This window comes from Euleptes europaea, chromosome 7 (genome assembly GCF_029931775.1).
Source record: "Euleptes europaea isolate rEulEur1 chromosome 7, rEulEur1.hap1, whole genome shotgun sequence".
In the NCBI taxonomy this organism is placed as follows: domain Eukaryota; kingdom Metazoa; phylum Chordata; class Lepidosauria; order Squamata; family Sphaerodactylidae; genus Euleptes; species Euleptes europaea.
The window spans coordinates 94,353,215-94,378,972 of NC_079318.1; the positions used below are offsets into that span (position 1 = coordinate 94,353,215).

The following is a 25,758-nucleotide window of genomic DNA, read 5'->3' on the forward strand; positions in this document are numbered from 1 at the left end:
CAAGGACTTGAAGGGCTGTCATAGAGAGGACGGTGCCAAGCCAAGCTGTTTTCTGTTGCTCTAGAACACTGGTTCCCAACCGGGGGTCCGCGAGAACTAAATCAAGGTCCGCGAAACAAAGTTATAAACCCATAATAAATTAATATTTTCAATTAAAAGTTCTCTATTATAAAAATATATATTCAAATATTTTTCTAAGTTTAATGTTTAACTAACAGTTATGATTAAAGTTTATTTTCAAAGTCTCGGAATTTTTATTTTGAACCTTGGGGTCCCTGCATTGTACAAAAAAGTCCTAGTGGTCCCTGGTCAAAAAAAGGTTGGGAACCACTGCTCTAGAAGGTCGGACCAGAACCAACGGGTTGAAATTAAATCAAAAGAGTTTCCGTCTAGACATTAGGAAGAATTTTCTAACAGTTAAGAGCTGTTCCTCAGTGGAACAGGCTTCCTCGGGAGGTGGCGAGCTCTCCTTCCCTGGAGGTTTTGAAGCAGAGGCTAGATGGCCACCTGTCGGCAATGCTGATTCGATGACCTTAGGCAGATCATGAGAGGGAGGGCATCTTGGCCATCTTCTGGGCATGGAGTAGGAGGTCACTGGGGGTGTGGGGGGGAGTTAGTTGTAAATTTCCTGCCTTTTGCAGGGGGTTGGACTAGATGACCCTGGTCCTGGTGGTCCCTTCCAACTCTATGGTTCTATAATTCCATTGCTCTGGAGGAGGATGTAACCAAGCTCCTCCTCAACAAGCAATAGGCTGTTTTCTCCCCCTCCCTGACAGAATCAGGCACAGATGTATTATAGGTGTGCTGGTAGGGTTGCCAACCTCCAGGTGGTGGCTGGAGATCTCCCACTATTACATCTGATCTCCAGGCAACAGAGATCAGTTCCCCTGGAGAAAATGGCCACTTTGGAAGGTGGACTCTATGGCACTGTACCCTATAGTAGTCTCTCTCCCTTAAAATCAGTGCATTGGGTGAGAAGGAAGGTGGTGGTGGGGGGCATCCTCAACATTTGCCCAGGCCCCCACAATTGCTAAGACTGCCCTGTCTAGGCTGTGGCTCAGTGGAAGAGCATCTGCTTGGCATGCAGAAGGTCCCAGGTTCAATCCCCAACATCTCCAGTTAAAGGGACCAGGCAGTAGGTGATGTGAAAGACTGAAACCCTGGAGAGTGGCTGCCAGTCAGAGTAGAGACTGTGGCTCAGTGGAAGAGCCTCTGCTTTGTGTGCAGACGGCCGCAGGTTCAGTCCCTGGCATCTCCAGTTCAAAGAACCAGGCAACAGGTGATGTGAAAGACCCTTGGAGAGCGGCTGCCAGTCAGAGTAGACAATACTGACTAGGGTTGCCAGGTTCCCTCTTTGCCAGTGGTGGGAGGTTTTTGGGGCGGAGCCTGAGGAAGGTGGGGTTTGGGGAGGGGAGGGACTTCAATGCCTTAGAGTCCAATTGCTAAAGCGGCCATTTTCTCCAGGGGGACTGATCTCTATCGGCTGGAGATCAGTTGTAATAGGAGAGAGATCTCCTGTAATAGCAGGAGATCTCCAGCTAATACCTGGAGGTTGGCAACCCTAATGCTAACCTGGATGGGCCACGGATCTGGTTCATTATAAGGCAGCTTCATCTGCCTGCCAGCTCTGGTGTGGCGCAAAAGCATTTCGAGGCTTGCCTCTTTCTTCACCTCTTGCTCAGCAGGCCACCTTGCTAAGCCACACGGTCCCTGTCGACATATTTATCAAATGTCCCGTATTTTTTTGTTGAAACCATCTGGCAACCCTAGGACGCCAAGCATCCTCCTCACTTCCTTATTTCCCAATGGTCCCCCAAGGACCCTAATGGCTGACCAGAGGTTTGAACTTGGGTTTCCCAAGTAGGGTTGCCAGCTCTGGGTTGGGAAATACCTGGAGATTTGTTTGTGTGTCGTTGTGGGATGAAGCCCGGGAAGGAGAGGGCCTTGGGGAGGGACCTCAGCAGGGTATAATGCCATAGAGTCCACCCTCCAAAGCAGCCATTTTCTTCAGGGGAACTGATCTGGGTCATCTGGAGATCAGTTGTAGTAGCAGGACAAACAGCAGTGAGGCAAACAGCAGTGACAAAAAAAAAAGGCGAAAGTGATCTTGGGGTCTATCGACAGAAGCATAACATCCAAATCGCGAGATGTCACAGTCCCGCTGTACACTGCATTGGTCAGGCTGCACCTGGAGTATTGTGTGCAGTTCTGGAGGCCTCGCTTCAAAAAGGATGTGGTCAGAATGGAGCGGGTGCAGAAGAGAACGACGGGGATGATTGGGGTGGCAGATTGTTTTGGGTCATTTTGGTTGCTCCCAATAAGAAGGTGGGAGGGAAGGCGGCATGGTATTGCCCAATCTCGTCAGATCTTGGAAGCTAAGAAGAGTCAACCACAGTTTGTACTTGGATGGGAGACCGCCAAGGAATACCAGGGTTGCTACACAGGGTTGCTACCACCTCTGTTCGTCTCTTGCCTTGAAAGCTCCATAAAGGGTCTCCATAAGTTGGCTGCGACTTGATGGCCCTTTACCCACACACACACACAAAAGTATTGTGTGGATTGTGGTGTGTATTTGCCTTTTTGGAACAGAACGACCGCGAGCTACTTTTGCCCCGTTCATTTGCCAGTCGGAAGAGGCAGCCTCTTCCCTGGAGCAAGGCTAAGTTTATTCCAGCCTGGCTAATCAAGAAACCTCGCCCGGGCACCACCCGTTTCATGAGCTATGACTTCTTACAGAGGCGTAGGCATGCGTTTGGATTGTCAGCATACAGTCAGACCGCCCGTCTCAATGGAAATTTGCAATTCTGGCCCGGGTTCTTGGAAATACGTCTGGAATATTCGGGGGATTTCCCCATCCATGGGGTGATTGAGATTTTGATTAGCAATGTCGCTGCATGGATCGGTATGCTAATCTTCCCCTTGCCACGAAACACCCATCTGTTGGGCAAGGGTAGCTCTGTTGACAGCAAAGACATACTGGAAGTTGCCCATGGTTCCTGCTGTCGCCTGACCAACTCTCTGACCTGAAATGGACAAAGAAATAAGGAAGGTGACGAGCACAGATGATTGTGTAATCATGAGTGACTTCAACAACACATGAAGCTGCCTTCTACTGAATCAGACCCTCGGTTTATCAAAGTCAGTATTGTCTACTCGGACCAGCAGCGGCTCTCCGAGGTCTCAGGCAGGGGTCTTTCACATCACCCACCTGCCTAGTCCCTTTAACTGGAGATGCCAGGGATTGAACCCCGGGACCTTCTGCATGCAAAGCGGATGCTCTGCCATTGAGCCATGGCCCCTGCCCAACCTCTCACAGACTAAGGAAATGTTGTCCAGGTCATGAGAAAGAGGCCACCTTTTTAGATGACCAGGTTTTTATGTATTAAATTGCACCTTGGAAGAGTTAATCATGGAGCCAGGCAGAGAGAAGGAGACCCTGGATTTAATGCTGAGCATGGTTGCCAACTCCAGCACGGGAAATTCCCGGAGATTTGGGGTAGCGCCTGAGCATGGAGGGGGTTGGCGAGGGGAGGCAGCTCAGCAGCCAGCGTGGCAAAGTGGTTAAGAGGGGCGGACTTTAAACTGGAGAACCGGGTTTGAGTCCCCACTCCCCCACAGGAGAGGTGGACTCTAATCTGCTAATTCCAAGAGAACTTCAGGTCCCAGCTTGTTTCCCCACTCCTCCACATGAAACCTGTTGGCCCAGTCAGTTTTCTCAGAACGTGCTCAGCCCTCCCTACCTCACAAGGTGCCTATTGTTTTTTTTTTTTTGGGGGGGGGAGGTGACTATAAACTTCTTTGCAACTTCTTATGGTAGAGAAAATGGGGTATAAAAACCAACTGGTCATCGTCGTCATTGTCTCCTCCTCCTCCTCCTCCTTCTATATGATGCCATGGAGTCCACCTTCCAAAGTTGCCAATTCCTCAAAGGGAACTGATGTCTGTAGTCCAGAGACCAGTTGTAATTCTAGGAGAAGTTCAGGTTCCAGCTTGGAGTTGCTAACCTAATGCTAATTAGTGCTGAGGTTGACAAGTGCTATATAAGAGTTGTTGTAGTGACTGGGAAAAAATATTCACAGTGCTATTAAGTTTAACATTTAGGCAAATAGGAAGATGCCCCCAAAGTTCAACACGTGATTTCAGAAGAGGATTCCTAAACAATGAGGGGATTGGTGAAAAGGAGACTGAGAGGTGGCGTTGAGAATCAAACTGCTTCAAAGAGGCTTGGAAATGATTTGAATCCTCAATAATGGAAGCTCGGATAGAATGTATATTGCAAATTAGGATGGAAACCCAGTAGATTTCTTCAATTTGGGTTATCAGATTTGGACAGACCATCCCATGGAATTGATTCTGTCAGCAATGGTGATTGTATGACCTTAGGCAGATGATGAGAGGAAGGGCATCTTGGCCATCTTCTGGGGTCACTGGGTGTGTGTGGGAGAGGTAGTTGTGAGTTTCCTGCATTGTGCAGGGGGTTGGACTAGATGACCCTGGTGGCCCCTTCCAACGCTATGATTTTATGATTGGCGGTTGATTTCAAGGGAGAGAACTGAAAGCAATGATTCATACAATATATAACTAAAAGATTTTGCAGTCAGACGTTTGTGGTGATGGACTCCCACTTAGATAGCTTTCAGGGACTTGACAAATTGATGGAAGAGAGGTCCATCAATGGCTATTAGTGATGCCAGCTAAATGGAAACACCAAGTTCAGTGGCAGTGAACCTCTGAACAGTAGCTATTGGGGGGGCAAACGATGAAGGATGGTTGCTCTCTTTTTGCTCTTCTTGTGAGCATCATGAGGTCATCTGGTTGTTCACCCTGTGAAACACAATGCTGAATCAGATGGAACTTCCTCCTGATCTCCCCAGGTTCTTCTCGTTTTATTTTGTTTGCTGTTATGTTCTTGAGAATGACTAAACTGAGGCTATCGTACTTTGGTTATGAGAAGACAAGAGTCGCTGGAAAAGACAATCATGCTAGGAAAAGTTGCAGGCAGGAGGAAAAGAGGAAGACCCAACAAGAGATGGATTGACTCTACAAAGGAAGTCACAGCCCTCCGTTTGCAAGACCTGAGCAAGGCTGTTAAAGATAGGACCTTTTTGGAGGACATTTATTCATAGGGGTGCCATGAGTCAGAAGCGACTTGACGGCACTTAACACACACACACGTTCTTGAGACTTTGTTTTTGTATTTTCAACCCCCCTTCCAATTTTCCCCTTTGGCAAAGCCCAAGCACTTCTTCCTGACCCGGCTGTCATTTCCATAGGATGCAAATAATTGTTTCCTGGAAGGGGTGAAATCATAATCACCAGTGCCAACAGAAGGGTGATCTTCCGGCAAGAGAACAAATTTCATCATGCCCTAGAGAGCAAGCTTCAAGAACCTGAATCGCCGTAAATGGTTTGATCAGGGACTCTACTGTTTTCCTTTGCTTCTTCCAGGACTGGAAGAAGGAGGATAACACTGTTGTTGCTTTCCAGCAACACCCCAAAGGCGTTATCCATCAACAGATGCAACTGCCTAGGTTCAAGTCCTGGCAGGAATGACTTGGTGGAGGCGGTGGACATTACCTTAGCTACCACTGAAAAAAGGTCTTGTGAGGGCAACTCCTCATTTTCTAAGCACCCCCCCCCAATTCCTTGTGACATTTTCAGTCTTCCTAGTTCTCACCTGGAGGGAAGGCAGCATGGTATAGTTTGATTTCATCAGATCTCGGAAGCTAAGCCTGGTTAGCTCTTGGATGGGGGACCACCAAGGAAGACTCTGCAGAGGAAGGCAATGGCAAAGCACCTTTGCTTCTCACTTGCCTGGAAAGCCCCTTGCGGGGGTCGCCATAAGTCAGCTGCGACTTGCCCGCACTTAACACCTGCACAGTTCTCACCCACCATTCTTGTTCTTCCCTGTTTGTCTGCAGCTGGGTGGGAGAAACTGACACCATCTATCCCACCCACCTGGCTGTGTAATTTACACTCAGGACCTATGAGACACGGGACACAAAGTCTTACAGTCAAAGATACATCGTGAGACTCACCTTAAGAACCGCTCTGCTTGGTGTGGCTCGAAGCACTGTGAGGATGGAAGGAAGGGCTTTGTGCCTTCACTGCCATGCCATTTTCTCTAGCGGAAATTTGTGGCTGTTTCTACTATGGAAAATGGCGCAGGGAGGATGGCACAAAGTCCCTCTTTCCTCCTTCACAACACTCTGAGCTGCACCTCCCAATGGAGTGGTTTTTAAGTACAGTTCCCTGATATATATGTGTGATTGTGAGTTGGGTTGGGGAACCCCTGACCCAACTCGTGTCACATCTTTTGTATAGTTGCACCCTCATACACACAAGACAATATGGCGAAGAGGAGTAGCACCCACCAGATCAGTGTATGAACAGATTAATGAATTAAATCTGATCAGTGTATGATCAGATTACCCAGATCAGGTTAAGAATGGCGGACTCTAATCTGGTGAACCGGGTTGGTTTCCCCACTCCTACACATGAAGACTGCTGGGTGACCTTGGGCCAGTCACAGTTCTCTCCAAACTCTCTTCACCCCACCTGCCTCACAAGGTGCCTGTGGGGGTGGGGGAAGGTGATTGCAAACAGCTTTGAGACTCCTTACAGTAGAGAAAAGCAAGGTATAAAAACCAACTCTTCTTCTTCTTCTTCTTCTTCTTCTTCTTCTTCTTCTTCTTCTTCTTCTTCTTCTTCTTCTTCTTCTTCTTCTTCCTGTTGGTAGTCTGGCAATGATGGACTTCCTGATGGCCCCATGGTGCGAAAAGCCAAGCTGGGAGTAAAGAAAGATGGACTGGAAAGAGACACTAATTAGAGGCACAAAGTGGTGAAATAAGGCATAAAGCTGGGTCAGACCAAGTCGGCAGAGTTGTCAGAACTCTGCCGACTTGGTCTGACCCAGCTTTATGCCTTATTTCACCACTTTGTGCCTCTAAGAGGGGCATCAGGAACCTGGAAAGAGCAGGAAGGAGGGAAGAAACTCTTGATGACCCTGAGATCCACCACGGGGAGGTGTAAGATAGTTCCTGAGATCTGACAGGATGAGACTAGCCTGGGCCAGGGATTGTACCCATCATCAAAGGAAGCCTCATTTCAAGCAGATAGGGGAAACCGAGGTCATTCTAAGAGGCAACGAAAGCACGGACACATGTACAGCTCTAAGTGCAATGGGGATGACATTCTCCAGAACTGGAGCTCTCAACCAAGGGTTTCCCCCCACCCCTCGGCAAACTGCAGAGCAAGCACATGTATGGCGAAGGTAAATTCAGCATGCATACGCATGAATGGTGCCCTAGGTTCATTAGCGCTGTTTTTCTTCGAACTCCATCCCCTAATGTAAATGACTTCCTGGTATCCAGCAAAGAAAGCCATCTGTCCTGTTAGGAGAAAAGCTCATGCTTCAAACAGTTGAGCGCAGTCAGATAAGGCACGGGATTTTATGGGCGTTGCCTCTCTTCACCCACATGCTCTATTCTTTGAAATAAAAGAAGAATACACCTATCCCTACCCCCCTTTTTACTGTGAACAGGAAGACTGCTGTGATATGAGATCATCTCACAGAGAAATCGAATCCTTCTTTTGCTTCGTCTTGTGAATGTGCCTTTTTTTTGAACTTTTGGGAAGGCGGAAGCTTTGGCTGCTTCCTTGAAAAACAGGTGAGCTGCCTGTTGTGAGGATGGGGGAGTGGGAGAAGGGAGGACAGGAAGACTGGGTTCCACCTCTTTGGCCCTCTCATGTCTCATGTCATGTCATGTCTAAATCCTTCCGCCTTAATCCGAAGAAAGCCTTCTATTTAAAAGTCAAACTCAGGCTGGGGAGTATGTGACACGGTTGCAGAAACCAGTACCCAAGGCGTTGGCCTGCTCCTGTAATTAGACAAATATCCAGTGGCCACCAACAGATCCCAAAAAGATCACCTCGGCTTACATAGAATGAGAGCCATTTAGATTACCAGCAATATGATTAGTGTGAATCCCAAATGCTCAAAAACATCAGTTAGGGATGATGCTGTAAGGCATAAACATGGGCTACATATTTTGGTGGGATCATGTCTATGTCAGGCACAAATTTGTCATTGTCTCCCCTGGCTGAATGCGGCACGGGGAAAGGGAAACCAAAAGCACAACACAGCCATAGACATAACAGCACCACCAGAAAAGTCACACCTACCATAGTCAGTTTGGGTCTGAAAGTAAGAAGAAATCACATTTAGATTCACATTGGGTCAGTTTTTGATGAGTGATTTTCCCAGCACTGGGTGATAGGGCAAGTGCATCATCCAAGGATGAGGCGAATTCTGAATGGATCACATACTACCTTAGGAGTACATGGCTGATATATTTAAGGAAACAATACATAAAGTGCCACTGGACCACCCTTCTGAGACCACACTTTCTACGCCTCCTACCATCCAGTATCAACCAGAGCTGGGGCAAAATGACCCCTCCCCAGTTGAAGGGAAAGGGCAGTGGTGTGTATTTAAGACCTGCCAGCAATTTTAACGTACTGAAAATTTCTGGCTGGAATGAGCTGGAATGGTTTTTTTATACCCTGCTTTTCTCTACCTTTAAGGAGTCTCAAAGCGGTTTACAATTGCCTTCCCTTCCTCCCCCACAACAGGCACCTTGGGAGGTAGGTGGGGCCGAGAGAGTTCAGAGAGGACTGTAACTAGCCCAAGGTCACCCAGCTGGCTTGATGTGTGGGAGTGGAGAATCAAACCCGGATCTCCAGATTAGAGTCCACGGCTCATGTGGAGGAGAGGGGAATCAAACCTGGTTCTTTGGATTAGGATCCACGGCTCGTAACCACTATGCCATGCTGGCTGGATCTGCCTTACTTGCTTCCCATTATGAATGGTCTGTTTGTAAAAGCCCCAAAGCTTTCCAAGGCATCCTAACCATCCACCTTCTCCCAAGGATGCTAAATTTGGTGGAGCTGTTCCTGGAACTTCTCACCACTCATGGATGGGCAGTAGGGGTTTCTGGCAGAAGAATTGGAGCAAGGGGGACGGGGGACACTCGAAGCCACCAGCACATGTAAGCTCCTTCCGTTCCATCTCTGCAATTTGGTTTACAGAATGTTTTGGTGGTTCCACAGCTGTTTGACTGAAGGTTCATAGTCTTTTAGCCACCCATTTGGGCAATCTATTTGGCTTGATCCCAAGGCCCTAGCACACGGTCCCACCATCAAGAAATCACCGAGTAACAACATGTGGAAACACGTGTCGCAATCCTTTCTACCGTAGACCTGAACCACGGAAGCCTCAAAATTGGCTTACATCCTGTATTTGAAAATTTGGGTGTGTCGGGTGCTGTCCGTCCTTGCTCAAGAGGATGCTCATTGGAGAAGAATGGGTGCTGACAGAGCGAGCGTGTAGCCAGACGCCTCCCCTGAGGAGCGTATAAAATCTTCCTCCTTGTCTTGGCTTCTCCATTCGCAGCAGCTCACAGCTTCCCTGATCCTCCTGCCTATTGAACTGTGGGTAAGTCTCTTTCTCTCTTTGGATCTGCCCAGGACATTTCAAGCTGCCGTTATCTGATGTGGGAGCCTTAATGCCAAGGTGTTTTGCAAATCTGGATGGCTTTAGTGCCTTTCTCCCAAGGAGGGGCCGTGGCTCAGTGGTAGAGCGTCTGCTTGGCATGCAGAAGGTCCCAGGTTCAATCCCTGTCTTCTCCAGTTAAAGGGACTAGGCGAGTAGGTGATGTGAAACATCTCTGCCTGAGACCCTGGAGAGCCGGTGCCTGTCTGAGTAGAAAATGCTGACTTTGATGGGCCAAGGGTCTGATTCATGTAAGGTAGCTTCATGTGTTCATGTGAGGCCTCCCCTTCCTGCTATAGTTCACGGGACTGTCCAGACAGACATTCTGTGGGTTATATCCTCTAGTGCAGCCCCTTTTGACTTGTAGAAAACCATCCTAATTCCAGGAAAATGACCTGCTTGCATTAGTCTCATAGCTTGACCTATGTTTTGTTTAAGGCACCAGACATCACTGGCCAGGCGAGATCCCCCTCCTCTACTTATTCATTGAATCTGCTACATGTTGAGCTTGCATTTCTGCCTAAATTGTCTCCCTAAGCAACTCACAGGAACCCAAATCTAACACGGAGGACAACATTGGATAGAAATGTTCCTCAGATAGGTGGGATCTCAGCTGGAGCTGGATCCAGGCTTCATGTAGGGTCGGTGGGGGAATCACCCAGTGTCAGTGTATTCCTCACTATTTGGACAACAAACTTCTTGGGGTATGGGCCTGCTTCTCCATATCTAATTGGAATTCCAACCACACTTTATCATGGAGGGACAATTTGTGTTCTGCCCTAGTTGGTTCCCTCACCCATTTTGACAGTTGCGTCTGCCAGAATGTCCTTTCCTTTGTTTGTAATAGCTTCCTCGCCCCTTCTTCTGAGTATTTCGCCCAGCCCAAGAGATGTCCCTTTCCATGCGTCCAAGGAACTGAGTTGGGACTCAAGAAAGCTCAGGCTGATATAAATGTTCTGAGTCTTTAAAGTGTCGTTGGACTGCTGTGTAATTTCGCTCTAGTAGACTAACAGGGCTACCCCATCTGTCCCTCACTAATTTTTTTTTTCAAATGTCACCTCATTTCAGGTTCTTCTGAACACTTGGAGAGATGAAAACTAAACTGGAACAGGCCTTCGAATGCGTGGTCAATGTCTACCATCAGTATTGCATTTTGAACCCTTCCGATGACTATCTACAGCTGAAGGAATTCCAGAAGCTGATGAAGGAACAAGCACAGCCCTTCCTGAAGGACACCGCACCAGTAAGTTACTCATGAGGAGATCGTGTGCCATGGGTAGTGATGGGGTGCGGCTCAAAGCAATGGGTGTTTTATTTCTTCAAGCACAATGCTCAGGGCATTACAGTAGTTTTTTTTAATATTAAGAAACATCATAAAGGTAAAGCTAAAGGTCCCCTGTGCAAGCACCTGGTCATTCCTGACCCATGGGGTGATGTCACATCCCGACATTTCCAAGGCAGACTTTGTTTACGGGGTGGTTTGCCAGTGCCTTCCCCAGTCATCTTCCCTTTACCCCCAGCAAGCTGGGTACTCATTTTACCGACCTCAGAAGGGTGGGAGCCTGAATCAAACTTGAGCCGGCAACCTGAAACCGACTTCCGTTGGGATCGAACTCAGGTCGTGAGCAGAGCTTGGACTGCAGTACTGCAGCTTACCCCTCTGCGCCACAGGGCTCCTAAAGAAACACCATAGCACAGTGATATTCAGCCAGTGGTTTGGGTTGTGACTTTTCTGAGTGCTGTTCCCCAATGTGCAGGGTTGCCAGGTCCTTCTTTGCCACCGGTGGGAGGTTTTTTTGCAGAGGAGCCTGAGGAGGGCTGGGTTTGGGGAGGGGAGGGACGTCAGTGCCATAGAGTCCAGTTGCCAAAGCGGCCATTTTCGCCAGGGGAACTGATCTCTGTCGGCTGGAGATCGGTTGTAAAAGCAGGAGATCTCCAGCTAGTGCCTGGAGGTTGGCAACCCTACCGATGTGGCACATACCACATGCTTTAGAAAAAGGGTGGAAAACCCTTTCCTGGTGGGGCTTGTGGTAGGCAGGTGGTTCCCACCTTGAAACACTTGCTACCAAAGGAACAGGCAAGTTGGGGGCTTCCTTGAGGTACAGGACCCATGCCAGTGATGGAAGTCAATGTGGCTCTTTTGCTTGAGGGTTAGGGTTGCCAGCTGCCTGTTAGTGGAGGGCAATTGCCCACCAATTAACAGGCCTGCCCGCCACCCTTCAGCTGGCTGGCAGAGGAAACAGGCCAGCTAATGAGGGGGGGGGGACAATCCCCACATGCGCACGGTGTGTCTAGCACAATAATGTCCCTTCCAAGGCAAACCCAGAAGTGATGGGGATGCTGTAGCACATCCCTCAAAAACTCTACGGAAACCATAGAGTTTTTGGAGAAATATGTTAGAGCATCCCTGCCATCAACTCTGGGTTCAATGAGAATCCTCTAGCACATTCCTCCAAAAACTATATGGTTTCCATAGTTTTTTTTGAGGAACGTGCTAGAACATCCCCGACTTTTCTAGGTTTACCCCGGAAGGGACATGATTGCATGCCCCCCCCGAAGCTCTTGCCGATGACAAGAGGGGACCTAGGAACCCTATTGAGGGTTATTGTGAATGAGCTGTGGAGTGAGTTCCACTGTTAACGTATGCCCCTTCTACAATCTGAAGAGGTACAATCCAGACACTGGTTTCCTAGCTCAATGAGAAATAGGTCTTTGCACGTGACCAGGAAACACAGCCCTGTTTGTTAACACGAGGGTCAGTTTTTTGGTTCTAAAGGCTAGGTTCTAGATCCGTGTTGGCGAACCCACGGCACTCGTGCCAAGTCTGGGCATGCGCCCACTGCCCAGCTGGGCGGTGGGGGCTTTGAGCCATGCGGCGCTGCCTGCCCCCCTACCGCCCCTCCTCCCGAGCGATCCTGGCCCCGGAGAGGGCCAGGCTCGCTTTCCCTGCCGCCCCCCCTCTCCCGTGCGATCCTGGCCCCGGAGAGAGCCAGGCTCGCATTCCCCGCCGCCCCCCCTCTCCCGGGCACAGTCAGGCAGCCACTTTCTCCCCCCCCCCATGCAGGCCAGGTCTACTCATTGGTTTCTATGTGCATAGAAACCAGTGGGTAGGCCTGGTCTCCGTGGGGGGGGGTGGTCTCAGTCAGGAGGCCAGGTCTACTGCCAAGCAAACCAATGGGTAGACCTGGCCTCCGTGGGGGGGAACCTATCTCCATCCGGAGGCCAGATCTACCCATTGGTTTGCATGACAGTAGACCTGGCCTCCTGACTGAGACCCATGGAGGCCAAGTCTACCCATTGGTGACGGGGGAAGCTTCCCAATGGGGACTCCCCCCACCCCCACGGAGGCCACCCATCTTCAAAGCCCCCCCCCTTCCCTGGACTGCCTGCTGCCCAGCTGTTGGCACTTTGCGGTAAATAAGTGGGTTTTGGGTTGCAGTTTGGGCACTCGGTCTCGAAAAGGTTCGCCATCACTGTTCTAGATGGTAGCACAAATGGCTGATGAAATTCACATTGACGTTGTGTCAGCATGAGTGATTTGGACTCTTGAACCATGATTTGGCTTGGCTCTCCCTCCTTGGTCACACACATAAAGCTGCCCTATACTGAATCAGACCCTTGGTCCATCAGGGTCAGTCTTGTCTACTCTGAGGAGCAGTGGTTCTCCAGGGTCTCAAACAGAGGTTTTTCACATCACTTACTTTCTGCTCCCTTAACTGGAGATGCCAGGGATTGAACCTGGGACCTTCTGCATGAAAAGCAGAGGCTCTTCTACTGAGCCACAGTCCCAGCTCGGATGGGATGCAGCTCTCCAAGGTCTCAGGCTGAGGTCTTTCGCATCACCTGGTCCTTTTTAACAGGAGATGATAGGGACTGAACCTGGGACCTTCTGCATACAAAGCAGAGGCTCTTCCACTGAGCCACAGCCCCTCTGCTTGTTTGACAAATATTTATTCATTCGGACTTTTGAAGCGGTCAAGTCTTCAACGGTGCTGCTACGAATATTACATTCCAGGCGTCACAATACTGACCAGTAAAAAAAAAAAAGGAAATGATTGCATTGTAAGCGTTCTACAATACTAATGCTTTTTCTGCCTGTTCTTTTTACCCCCTGCAGCCAAACATGAGCCAAGACGCTTATATCAAACAAATCTTTCAAAAAGCCGACAAAGACAAGAACAACTACCTCAAGTTCACCGAATTCCTGTACGTGTTTGTTGGTACTCTTGAAGACGCCCACAACAGAGCCCATGACCTTGGTGAGGACCCCAGCAAATCTGGAGGCGGCCACAGCCACAGCCACTGATGCTTCAAGGCGCCGAATACTCAATTATGGTTCCCACCGGCTCACTCCGAAAATAATGACTTCATCTGCAGTAATATGAACCTAACTGGGCATTATCAGGGAGGCATGACTGTCTGATTTTTTTCCTTTGTGGGTCATACAAAATAATAATAAAAAAACCTCTTCTGAAAAATCTGAATATCTTCCTCTTGTGTTTGTGATAGAATCATAAGGCAGGGATGGGCAGGAACTTTTAAGGGCACACGCAGGGTAACCATTTAGACAGAAGGCTACAGCCTAGGCTGCTACTGGCCAGTGGGGTGTAGTGGTTGAGAGCGGTGGACTCATGGGGAGGAGTGGTTTGATTCCCCGCTCCTCCACATGAGCGGCAGACTCTAATCTGGTGAACTGGGTTGGTTTCCTACTCCTGCACATGAAGCCAGGTGGGTGACCTTGGGCCAGTCACAGTTCTCTCAGAACTCTCTCAGCCCGACCTACCTCACAAGGTGTCTGTTGTGGGGAAGGGAGGGGAAGGAGATTGTAAGCCACTTTGAGACTCCTTAAAGGTAGAGAAAATCAGCATATAAAAACCAACTCCTCCTCCTCCTCCTCTTCTTCTTCTGGAATGAGAATGAGATCTTCACCCCTTTTAGACTATAATTAGAGAAAATCCCAATGCACAAATGCATCAATCAGGGATGATGTTGTAAGGCATAAACATGGGATACATTTTTTGGTGGGATCATGTCTATGTCAGGCACATATTTAATGAGTCATTGTCTCCCCTGGCTGCATGCAGCATGGGGAAAGGGAAGCCGAAAGCACGACACTCAATAGACATAACAGCACCACCAGAAAAAGTCTCACCTGCCATAGTCAGTTTGGGTCTGAAAGTGAGATGAAATCACATTTAGATTCCCGTGGTGAGTGTGGGTCAGTTTTTGACGAGTGACTTTCCCAGCACTGGGAGATAGGGCAAGTGCATCAGCCAAGGATGAGGAGAATTCTTATTAGACCACATACTACCTTAGGAGTACATGGCTGATAGATTTAAGAAGAAGGAGAAGAAGAGTTGGTTTTTATATGCCAACTTTCTCTACCACTTAAAGCAGAATCAAACCGGCTTACGATCACCTCCCCTTCCCCTTCCCACCACAGACACGTTGTGAGGTAGGTGAGGCTGAGAGAGCATGACTTGCCCAAGGTCACCCAGCTGGCTTCATGTGTAGGAGTGGGGAAACAAATCTGGTTCACCAGATTAGCCTCCGCAGCTCATATGGAGGAGTGGGGAATCAAACCTGTTTCTCTGGATCAGACTCCTCCGCTCCAAACCACTGCTCTTAACTACTATACCACGCTGGCTCAAGGAAGCAACACATAAATTTTCCCTGGGGCCACTGGCCCACCCTTCTGAGACCACACTTTCTACACCTCCTACTATCCAGTATCAACCAGAGGTGGGAGAAATTGACCCCTCCCCAGTTGAAGGGAAAGGGCAGTGGTGGTATTTAAGACCTGCTGGCAATTTTAGAGGACTGAACATTTCTGGCTGGAATTAGCTAAACTGGGTTGTAGCCTTAGAGGGTGTGTGTGTGTGTGGCTGTCTGAGTTGATCTCTGGAATCTGCCTTGTAGGATCTGTGGTTGGTACCTGCTAACCTGTAGTTTCTTGCGAGGGATCTGCCTTGTTTGCTTCCAGTTACGAATGGTCTGTTTGTAGAAGCCCCAAAGCTTTCCAAGGCATCCTAAGCCTCCACCTTCTCCAAAGGATGCTAAATTTGGTGCAGCTGTTCCTGGAACCTCTCACCACTCATGGTTGAGCAGGGTGGCAGGGGTTTCTGGCAGAGAGATTGGGGTGGGGTGGGGTGGGGACCAGAATCCACCAGCATCCGTAAGCTCCCTCCTTTCCATCTCTCCACTCTGGTTTCCAGAATGCTTTGGTGGTTCCACAGCTGCGTGACTGAAGGTTCGCGGTCTTTTAGCAACCCATTTTGGCAATCCTTCCTACTGCAGACCTGAACCACGAAAGCCTCAAGACTGGTTTAGAACCTGTATTTGAACATCTGGGGGTGTTGGGTGCGTCCGTCCTTGCTCACGAGGATGCTCATTGGAGAAGAATGGGTGCTGACAGAGCCAGCGTGTAGCCAGACGCCTCCACTGAGGAGAGTATAAAATCTCCCTCCTCGTCTTGGCTCCCCCATTCGCGGCAGCTCACAGTTTCACCGATCCGCTCGCCTATAGAACTGTTGGTAAGTCCCTTTCTCTCTTTACAGCTGCCCAGGATGCTTTAAACTGCCATAATCTGATTTGGCAGCCTTAATGCCAAGGTGTTTTGCAAATCTGGACGGCTTTAGTGCCGTTCTCCCAAGGAGGGGCCGTGGCTCAGCGGTAGAGTGTCTGCTTGGCATGCAGAAGGCTCCGGGTTCCAGTTAAAGGGACTAGGCAACTAGGTGATGGGAAACACCTCTGCTTGAGACCCTAGAGAGCCACTGTTGGTCTGAGTGGACAATACTGACTTTGACGGACCGAGAGTCTGATTCAGTAGAAGGCAGCTTCATGTGTTCATGCGAGGTCTCCCCTTCCTGCTACAGTTGACGGGACTGTCTGGACAGACATGCTGTGCGGTATATCCTCTAGTGCAGCCCCCTTTGACCTGTACAAAACCATCCTCCTAATTCCCAGAGTATGACCTGATTGTATTGACCTCATAGCTCAACCTGTGTTTTGTGTAAAGCACCAGACATCACTGGCCTGGTGAGATCCCCCTCCCTCTACTTATTAATTCTATCTGCTATATTTTGAGCTTGCATTTCTGCCCAAATTGCATCCCTAACCAACTCACGGGAACCCAAATCTAACGCAAAGTACCACACTGGATAGAAAAGTTCCTTGGGTAGGTGGGCTCTCGGCTGGAGCTCGATCTAGGCTTGATGTAGGGTGGGTGGGTGGGGGGAGATCACCCAGTGTCAAAGTATTCCTCACTATTTGGACAAGAAGCTCCTTGGGGTAATGGCCTGTCCCCTAGAGTTGCCAGCTCCGGGTTGGGAAATACCTGGAGCTTCTGGGGGCGAAGCCTGAGGAAGGTGGGTTTTAGGGAGGGAAGGGACTTGTGTGCCATAGAGTCTAATTGCGAAAGCGGCCATTTTCTCCAGGTGAACTGATCACTATCAGCTGGAGATCAGTTGTAGTAGTAGGAGATCTCTAGCTGGTACCTGGAGGTTACCAACCCTACTGTACCTCCTTATCTAATTGGACTACCAACTATACTTTCTGGGGGTGGGGGGATTAGTGTTCAGCCCTAGATGGTTCCCTCACCCATTTTGACAGTTGCTTCTGCCAGTATGTTCTTTCCTTCCTTCCTGCTATATCTATTATAGCAGCCTTTGTTTGTAATAGGAGAGCCAGCGTGGTGTAGTGGTTAAGAGCAGTGATTTGGAGCGGTGGAGTCTGATCTGGAGAACTGGGTTTGATTCCCCACTCCTCCACATGAGCAGCGGAGGCTAATCTGGCAAACTAGATTTGTTTCCCCACTCCTCCACACGAAGCCAGCTGGGTGACCTTGAGCAAGTCATGCTCTCTCAGCCTCACCCACCTCACAGGGTGTCTGTGGTGGGGAAGGGAAGGGAAGGCGATTGTAAGCCAGTTTGATTCTGCCTTAAGTGGTAGAGAAAGTAGGCATATAAAAACCAACTCTTCTTCTTCTTCTTCTTCTTCTTCTTCTTCTTCTTCTTCTTCTTCTTCTTCTTCTTCTTCTTCTTCTTCTTCTTCTTCTTCTTCTTCTTCTTCTTCTTCTTCTTCTTCTTCTTCTTCTTCTTCTTCTTCTTCTTCTTCTTCTTCTTCACCCAGCCCGAGGGATGTACTTTTCCATGGGTCCAAGGAACTGAGTTGGGACTCAAGAAAGCTCAGGCTGATATAAATGTTCTTAGTCTTTAAAGGGTCATTGGACTGTTCTGTAATTTCTCTCCATTAGACTAACAGGGCTACCCCATCTGTCCCTCACTACATTTTTTTCCAAATGTCACCTCATTTCAGGTTCTTCTGAACACTTGGAGAGATGAATACTCAACTGGAACAGGCCTTCGAATGCGTGGTCAATGTCTACCATCAGTATTGCATTCTGGACCCTGTCGATGACTATCTACACCTGAATGAATTCCAGATGCTGATGAAGGAACAAGCCCAGCCCTTCCTGAGGGACACCAAGCCAGTAAGTTACTTATGAAGAGATAGCAAACCATGGGTAGTGATGGGGTGCGGCTCGAAGCAAAGGGTGTTTTATTTCTTCAAGTACAATGCTCAGGGAATTACCGCAGAGCCTTTTTTTTAATATTAAGAAACATCATAGCACAGCGATACTCAGTCAGTGGTTTGGGGTGTGGCTTTTTCTGAGTGCTGTTCCCCAATGCGGCACATGCCACATGCTTTAGGAAAGGGAGGAAAACCCTTTCCTGTTGGGGTTTGTGATAAGCAGGCGGTTACCACCTTGAAACATCTGCTACCAAAGGAACAGCCAAGCTGCGAGCCTCCTTGAAATACGGCCCTCACGCCAATGACGGAAGCGGTGGAGCGGTGGAGTCTGATCTGGAGAATTGGGTTTGATTCCCCACTCCTCCACATGAGCCGCGGAGGCTAATCTGGTGAACTGGATTTGTTTCCCCACTCCTACACACGAAGCTAGTTGGGTGACCTTGGACTAGTCACAGCTCTCTCAGCCTCACCTACCTCACAGGGTGTCTGTTGTGGGGAGGGGAAGGTGATTGTAAGCCGGTTTGATTCTTCCTTAAATGGTAGAGAAAGTCGGCATATAAAAACCAACTCTTCTTCTTTTCTTCTTTCACTTGAGGGTTATTGTGAAATTAGCTCTCTACGAGCCGTGGAGTGAGTTCCACTGTTACGGTAAGACCCAATCTGCAATCTGAATAGGTTCAATCCAGACACTGGTTTCCTAGCTCAATGAGAACTAGGCCTTTGCATGTGACCAGGAAACACAGCCCTGTTTGTTAACATGATGCTCAGTTTTTTGGTTCTAAACACGAGGTTCGAGACGGTAACACAAATGGCTGTGACATTCACATTGATGCCGTGTCAGCATGACTGATTTGGACTCTTGAACCATGATTTGACTTGGCTCTCCCTCCTTGGTCACACACATGAAGCTGCCTTGTACTGAATCAGACCCTTGGTCCATCAAGGTCAGTCTTCTCCACTCAAACTGGCAGTGGTTCTCCAGAGTCTCAGGCTGAGGTCTTTCAAAACACCTACTCCCTGCTCCCCTAATTGGAGATGCCAGGGATTGAGCCTGGGAGCTTCTGCATACAAAGCAGAGGCTCTTCCACTGAGCCACAACCCCTCTGCTAGACTGACAAATATTTATTCATTTGAAGTATGAATAGGGAGGGGCCATGGCTAAGTGGCAGAGCATCTGCTTGGCATGCAGAAGGTCCCAGGTTCAATCCCTGGTATCTCCAGTTAAAGGGACTAGGCAAGTAAGTGATGTGAAAGACCTTTGAGACCCCGGAGAGCCATGAAGAGGGGCTGTGGCTCAGTGGTAGAGCATCTGCTTGGCATGCAGAAGGTCCCACGTTCAATCCCCGGCATCTCCAGTTAAAGGGATCTAGGCAAGTAGGTGATGGGGAAGACCCCTGCCTGAGACCCTGGAGAGCCACTGCCAATCTGAGTAGACAATACTGGCTTTGATGGACCAAGGGTCTGATTCAGTATAAGGCGGCTTCATGTGTTCATGTGTTCATATGAAGTTTGGAAGTTGTCAAGTCTTGAATTGTGCAGCTACAAATATTATGTTCCAGGCGTTACAATAATGTCCAGTAAAAGTGAAAATGATTTCATTGCAAGTGTTCTACAATACTAATGCTTTGCTGCCTCTTGTTTTTACCACCTGCAGCCCTACCTCAGCGAAAATGAATTTATCAGGCAATTATTTCAACAAGCCGACAGAGACCAGAACAATTACCTCAAGTTCACCGAATTCCTGCTCGTGTTTGCCGCTCTCCTTAATGACGCCCACGACAAATCCCACGACGTTGGTGGGGACAGCAGCGGACACAGCCACTGATTCTCCAAGGCGCCGAATCCTCAATTATGGTTCCCACCAGCTCACTCCATTTAAAAAGAAAAAAGTCACCTGCAATAATATCAACCTAACTAGGCATTTTCAGGCAGCCGTCACTGTCTGGTTTCTTTCTTTGTGGGCCATGTGAAATAATAAAAAATTCTTCTGAGAAATCAGAATATCATCCTCTTGTGTTTGTGATAAAATCATAAGGCAGGGAAGAAGCGGCAGGATCTAATCATGACAAGCAGGGTATCCATTTAGTCAGAAGGTTGGGGGCGACAGCCTAGGCTGCTACTGGCCAGTGTGGTGTAGTGGTTAAGAGTGGTGGTTTGGAGCGGTGGACTCCAATCTGGAGAACCGGGTGTGATTCCCGACTTCTCCGCAGGAGCGGCGGACTCTAATCTGGTGAACCAGGCTGGTTTCTCCACTCCTAAGCATGAAGCCAGCTGGGTGACCTTGGGCCAGTCACAGTTCTCTCTGAACTCTCTCAGCCCCACCTACCCCACAAGGTGTCTGTTGTGGGGAAGGGAAGGAGATTGTAAGCCAGTTTGAGACTCCTTAAAGGTAGAGAAAATCAGCATATAAAAACCAACCCTTTTCCTTCTCCTTCTTCTTCTTGAATGAGAGCTTCACCCCGTTTAGACTATCAGGAATATAATTAGAGGAAATCCCAATGCACAAAAGCATCAATCAGGGATGATGTTGTAAGGCATAAACATAGGATACATTTTTTGGTGGGATCATGTCTATGTCAGGCACATATTTAATGAGTCATTGTCTCCCCTGGCTGCATGCGGCATGGGGAAAAAGAAACCGAAAGCACGACACTCAATAGACATAACAGCATTACCAGAAAAAGTCTCACCTGCCATAGTCAGTTTGGGTCTGAAAGTGAGATGAAATTACATTTAGATTCCCATGAGGTGTGTTTGGGCCAGTTTTTGACGAGTAGCTTTCCCAGCACTGGGAGTTAGGGCAAGTGTATCAGCCAAGGACAAGGAAAATTCTTATTGGATCACATACTACCTTAGGAGTACATGGCTGATAGATTGAAGAAGAAGAAGAAGAAGAGTTGGTTTTTATATGCTGACTTTCTCTACCACTTAAGGGAGAATCAAGCCGGCTTGCAATCACCTTCCCTTCCCCTCCCCACCACAGACACGCTGTGAGGTAGGTGAGGCTGAGAGAGCTTGACTTGCCCAAGGTCACCCAGCTGGCTTCGTGTGTAGGAGTGGGGAAACAAATCCGGTTCACCAGATTAGCCACCGCCGCTCATTTGGAGGAGTGGGGAATCAAACCTGTTTCTCTGGATCAGACTCCACCGCTCCAAACCACTGCTCTTAACTACTATACCACGCTGGCTCAAGGAAGCAACACATAAATTTTCCCTGGTGCCACTGGCCCACCCTTCTGAGACCACACTTTCTACGCCTCTGTGAGCTCTAGCCCTGTGGCAAATCCCATAAACAGATTCCAGCAGACGGCAAGTCCACGAAAGCAGTTTTATTGAAAAGCACAACAGGTTACAGAAGCCATATTCAGGATGTTACTAGTGAGAGGCTAAGGGAAAGCATTTGGCATATATACAAAGCAATAAGAGATAACCAGCAACCACTTGGCAATTCCCACACTGAAGGAATCTATGAAGTCTAAACACGGAGCACGGACTGGTGATCTAATCTGGCCTTGGAGAGAACTGCCAAACAACACCTGGAAGCGCAACCATGAACTGTCTTCATGGCCTGCTCCTGACAGCCTCCTACTATCCAGTATCAACCAGAGGTGGGAGAAATTGACCCCTCCCCAGTTGAAGGGAAAGGGCAGTGGTGGTATTTAAGACCTGCTGGCAATTTTAGAGGACTGAACATTTCTGGCTGGAAATAGCTAAACTGGGCTGTAGCCATAGAGGGGCTATGAGGCTGTCTAGTTGATCTCTGGAATCTGCCTTGTAGGATCTGTGGTTGGTATCTGCTAACCTGTAGTTTCTTGATAGGGATCTGCCTTGTTTGCTTCCAGTTATGAATGATCTGTTTGTAAAAGCCCCAAAGCTTTCCAAGGCATCCTAAGACTCCACCTTCTCCAAAGGATGCTAAATTTGGTGGAGCTGTTCCTGGAACTTCTCACCACTCATGGATGAGCAGGGTGGAAGGGTTTCTGGCAGAGGAACTGGGGCGGGGCGGGGACTAGAATCCAACAGCAAGCGTAAGCTCCCTCCTTTCTATCTTTCCCATCTGGTTTCCAGAATGTTTTGGTGGTTCCACAGCTGTGTGATTGAAGGCTCAGTCTTTTAGCAACCCATTTTGGCAATCTTTCCTACTATATACCTGAACCACAAATGCCTCAAAATTGGCTGACATCCTGTATTTGAAAATCTGGGTGTATCAAGGGCCAGCCGTCCTTGCTCAAGAGGATGCTCATTGGAGAAGAATGGGTGCTGAAAGAGCCAGCGTGTAGCCAGACGCCTCCACTGAGGAGAGCATAAAATCTCCCTCCTCGTTTTGGCTCCTCCATTCATAGCAGCTCACAGCTTCCCTGATCCTCCTGCCTACAGAACTGTGGGTAAGTCTCTTTCTCACTTTATAGCTGCCCAGGATGCTTTAAGCTGCCGTAATCTGATTTGGCAGCCTTAATGCCAAGGTGTTTTGCAAATCTGGACGGCTTTAGTGCCGTTCTTCAAAGGAGGGGCTGTGGCTCAGTGATAGAGCATTGGCTTGGCATGCAGAAGATCCCAGGTTCAATCCCCAGAATCTCCAGCTAAAGGGACTAGGCAAGCAGGTGATGTGAAACACCTCTGCCTGAGACCCTGGAGAGCCACTGCTGGTCTGAGTGGACAATACTGACTTTGATGGACCAAGGGTCTGGTTCAGTAGAAGGCAGCTTCATGTGTTCATTTGAGGTCTCCCCTTCCTGCTATAGTTCATGGGACTGTCTGGACAGACATTCTGTGGGGTTTATCCTTCAGTGCAGTCCCCTTTGACTTGTAGAAAACTATCCTCCTAATTCCAGGAGTATGACCTGCTTGCATTAGTCTCATAGCTGAATCTATGTTTTGTTTAGGGCACCAAACATCACTGGCCAGGCGAGACCCCCTCCTCTACTTATTAATTTAATCCACTATATTTTGAGCATGCATTTCTGCCCAAATTACCTTCCTAAGCAACTCACAGGAACCCAAATCTAACACGAAGGACAACATTGGATAGAAACGTTCCTTGGGTAGGTGAGCTTTCAGATGGATCTTGATCCACGCTTGATGTAGGGCGGGTAGGATGATTACCCAGTGTCAATGTATTTCTCACTATGTGGGTGACAACTCCTTGGGGTTAGGGCCTGTCCCCTAGGTTTCCTGCTCCGGGTTGGGAAATACCTGGAGCTTTTGGGGGCGGAGCCTAAGGTGGATTTTAGGGAGGGGAGGGACTTGTGTGCCATAGAGTCCAATTCCCAAAGCGGCCATTTTCTCCAGGTGAACTGATCATTATTAGCTGGAGATCAGTTGTAATAGTACAAGATCTCTAGCTGGTACCTGGAGGTTACCAACCTTACTGTCCTTCCCTATTTAACTGGATTACCAACTATACTTTCTGGTGTGTGTGTGTGTTCGGTCCTGGTTGGTTCCCTCACCCATTTTGACAGTTGCTTCTGCCAGTATGTTGTCAGGTCCCTCTTTGCCACCGGTGGGAGGTTTTTGGGGCAGAGTCTGAGGAGGGTGGGATTTGGGGTGGGAAGGGACTTCAATGCCATAGAGTCCAATTGCCAAAGCAGCCTTTTTCTCCAGGGGAACTTATCTCTATCAGCTGGAGATCAGTTGTAATAGCGGGAGGTCTCCAGCTACTACCTGGAGGTTGGCAATCCTACCAATCTGTCACTTTTCCTCACTTAATTTTTTTCAAATGTCACTTCATTGCAGGTTCTTCTGAACACTTGGAGAGATGAAAACTAAACTGGAACAGGCCTTGGAATGCGTGGTCAATGTCTACCACCGGTATTGCTTTCTAGACCCTTCCGATGACTATCTACAGCTGAAAGAATTCCAGAAGCTGATGAAGGAACAAGCCCAGCCCTTCCTGAAGGACACCACACCAGTAAGTTACTAGGTATCAATCTAGTAAAGCTTTACCACTGCTTTACTAGGTTGATACCAGCACACATAGTATAGGAGAGACATATACTAACCAGTATTACAACTAGAATCTATCTGACCAGGTGCTTGAATAATTGGGAATAGATTTTACAACCTATGCACATGCCTGGTTGGGTTCGAACTGTTTGTATATGTATTTATTAATTTATTTCTGTAAATGTGTGCAGTCTTAACAAAGGTTTCAATTAACCACTGATGAAGGCCCTATAGGCTGAAACGCATTTGGTACGTGGTTACAGTTCTCAACCTCAGGAACTGCCATTGTGCTATTTTAATGCTTTTAAATAATTTTAACCTTTATATAGCGCTTCTAATAAATTATATTTTTAGTATTTAAACACACACACAAATATATATATATATATTCTTTCCACCCAACCTTGGGTACCCTGCTTCAATATAAGGTGGCTTCATGTGTTCATGTGAAGTTTGGAAGTTATCAAGTCTGGAATTGTGCTGCTACAAATATTACGTTCCAGGCGTTACAATAATGCCCAGCAAAAAATGAAAACGATTTCATTGCAAGCATTTTACAATACTAATGCTTTTCTGCCTCTTCTTTTTAGCCCCTGCAGCCCCACTTCAGCGAAAATGATTTTATCAGGACATTATTTCAAGTAGCCGACGTTGACCAGAACAATTACCTCAAATTCACCGAATTCCTGATTGTGTTTGCCGCTCTCCTTAAAGACGCCCACGAAAGATCCCACGACTTTGGTGCAGATAACAGCAGACACAGCCACTGATTCTTCAAGGCGCCGAATCCTCAATTATGGTTCCCACCGGCTTGCTCTATTAAAAAAAAGAAAGTCACCTGCATTAATATGAACCTAACTGGGCATTTTCAGGCAGCCGTCACTGTCTGGTTTTTTCTTTGTGGGTCATATGAAATAAAAAAAAATTATTCTGAGAAATCTGAATATCATCCTCTTGTGTTTGTGATAGAATCATAAGGTTGGGAAGAAGCAGCAGGATCTAATCATGACAAGCAGGGTATCCATTTAGTCAGAAGGCTGGGGGGCCACAGCCTAGGCTGCTACTGGCCAGTGTGGTGTAGTGGTTTGAGCGGGTGTGATTCTCCTCCACATGAGCGGCAGAGGCTAATCCGGTGAACCAGGTTGGTTTCTCCACTCCTACGCATGAAGCCAGTTGGGTGACCTTGGGCTAGTCACAGTTCTTTCCGAACTCTCTCAGCCCCACCTACCTCACAAAGTGTCTGTTGTGGGGAGAGGAAGGGAAGGAGAATGTGTGTGTGTGTGTTGTGTGTTAAGTGCCGTCAAGTCAATTCCGACTGATGGCGACCCTATGAATGAAAGTCCTCCAAAATGTCCTATCTTTGACAGCCTTGCTCAGATCTTGCAAATTGAAGGCTGTGGCTTCCTTTATTGAGTCAATCCATCTCTTGTTGGGTATTCCTCTTTTCCTGCTGCCCTCAACTTTTCTTCTTCTTCTTCTTCTTCTTCTTCTTCTTCTTCTTCTTCCTCTTCCTCTTCCTCTTCCTCTTCCTCTTCTTCTTCCTCTTCTTCCTCTTCTTCTTCTTCCTCTTCCTCTTCTTCCTCCTCCTCCTCCTCTTCTTCCTCCTCCTCCTCCTCCTCCCTCTTGGCCGTCCCCCACAATGGATTTTGCCTCACTCTACTGACAAAGCAGTCAGCAAACTTGACCTAGAAACTTTTTACAGAGCTCAGGCAGTACCATATGACTTTCTCT

At 48.2% G+C, this 25,758-nt stretch overlaps 3 protein-coding genes and 1 non-coding gene across 4 annotated transcripts; 3 read left to right on the forward strand and 1 right to left on the reverse strand.

Annotated features, from left to right (window-relative positions):
* The first annotated feature begins 9,464 nt into the window (after positions 1-9,464).
* LOC130481149 (protein S100-A7-like) lies at positions 9,465-13,859 on the forward strand. Its single transcript, XM_056853853.1, has 3 exons — positions 9,465-9,492; positions 10,622-10,796; positions 13,671-13,859. The coding sequence occupies exons 2-3, from the start codon at positions 10,644-10,646 to the stop codon at positions 13,857-13,859; spliced, it is 342 nt and encodes a 113-aa protein (XP_056709831.1). The 5' UTR covers positions 9,465-9,492; positions 10,622-10,643.
* On the reverse strand, positions 13,271-13,342 carry TRNAE-UUC (transfer RNA glutamic acid (anticodon UUC)). Its single transcript has one exon. It is a non-coding gene; the product is annotated as a tRNA-Glu (tRNA).
* A 4,032-nt stretch (positions 13,860-17,891) lies between the features above and the next one.
* On the forward strand, positions 17,892-19,910 carry LOC130480892 (protein S100-A9-like). Its single transcript, XM_056853514.1, has 2 exons — positions 17,892-18,044; positions 19,740-19,910. Exons 1-2 carry the CDS (start codon positions 17,892-17,894, stop codon positions 19,908-19,910), a joined length of 324 nt encoding a protein of 107 aa, XP_056709492.1.
* Positions 19,911-22,437: 2,527 nt separating this feature from the next.
* On the forward strand, positions 22,438-24,797 carry LOC130480894 (protein S100-A8-like). The gene is made up of 3 exons (XM_056853515.1): positions 22,438-22,465; positions 23,818-23,992; positions 24,627-24,797. The coding sequence occupies exons 2-3, from the start codon at positions 23,840-23,842 to the stop codon at positions 24,795-24,797; spliced, it is 324 nt and encodes a 107-aa protein (XP_056709493.1). The 5' UTR covers positions 22,438-22,465; positions 23,818-23,839.
* The last annotated feature ends 961 nt before the right edge of the window (positions 24,798-25,758 follow it).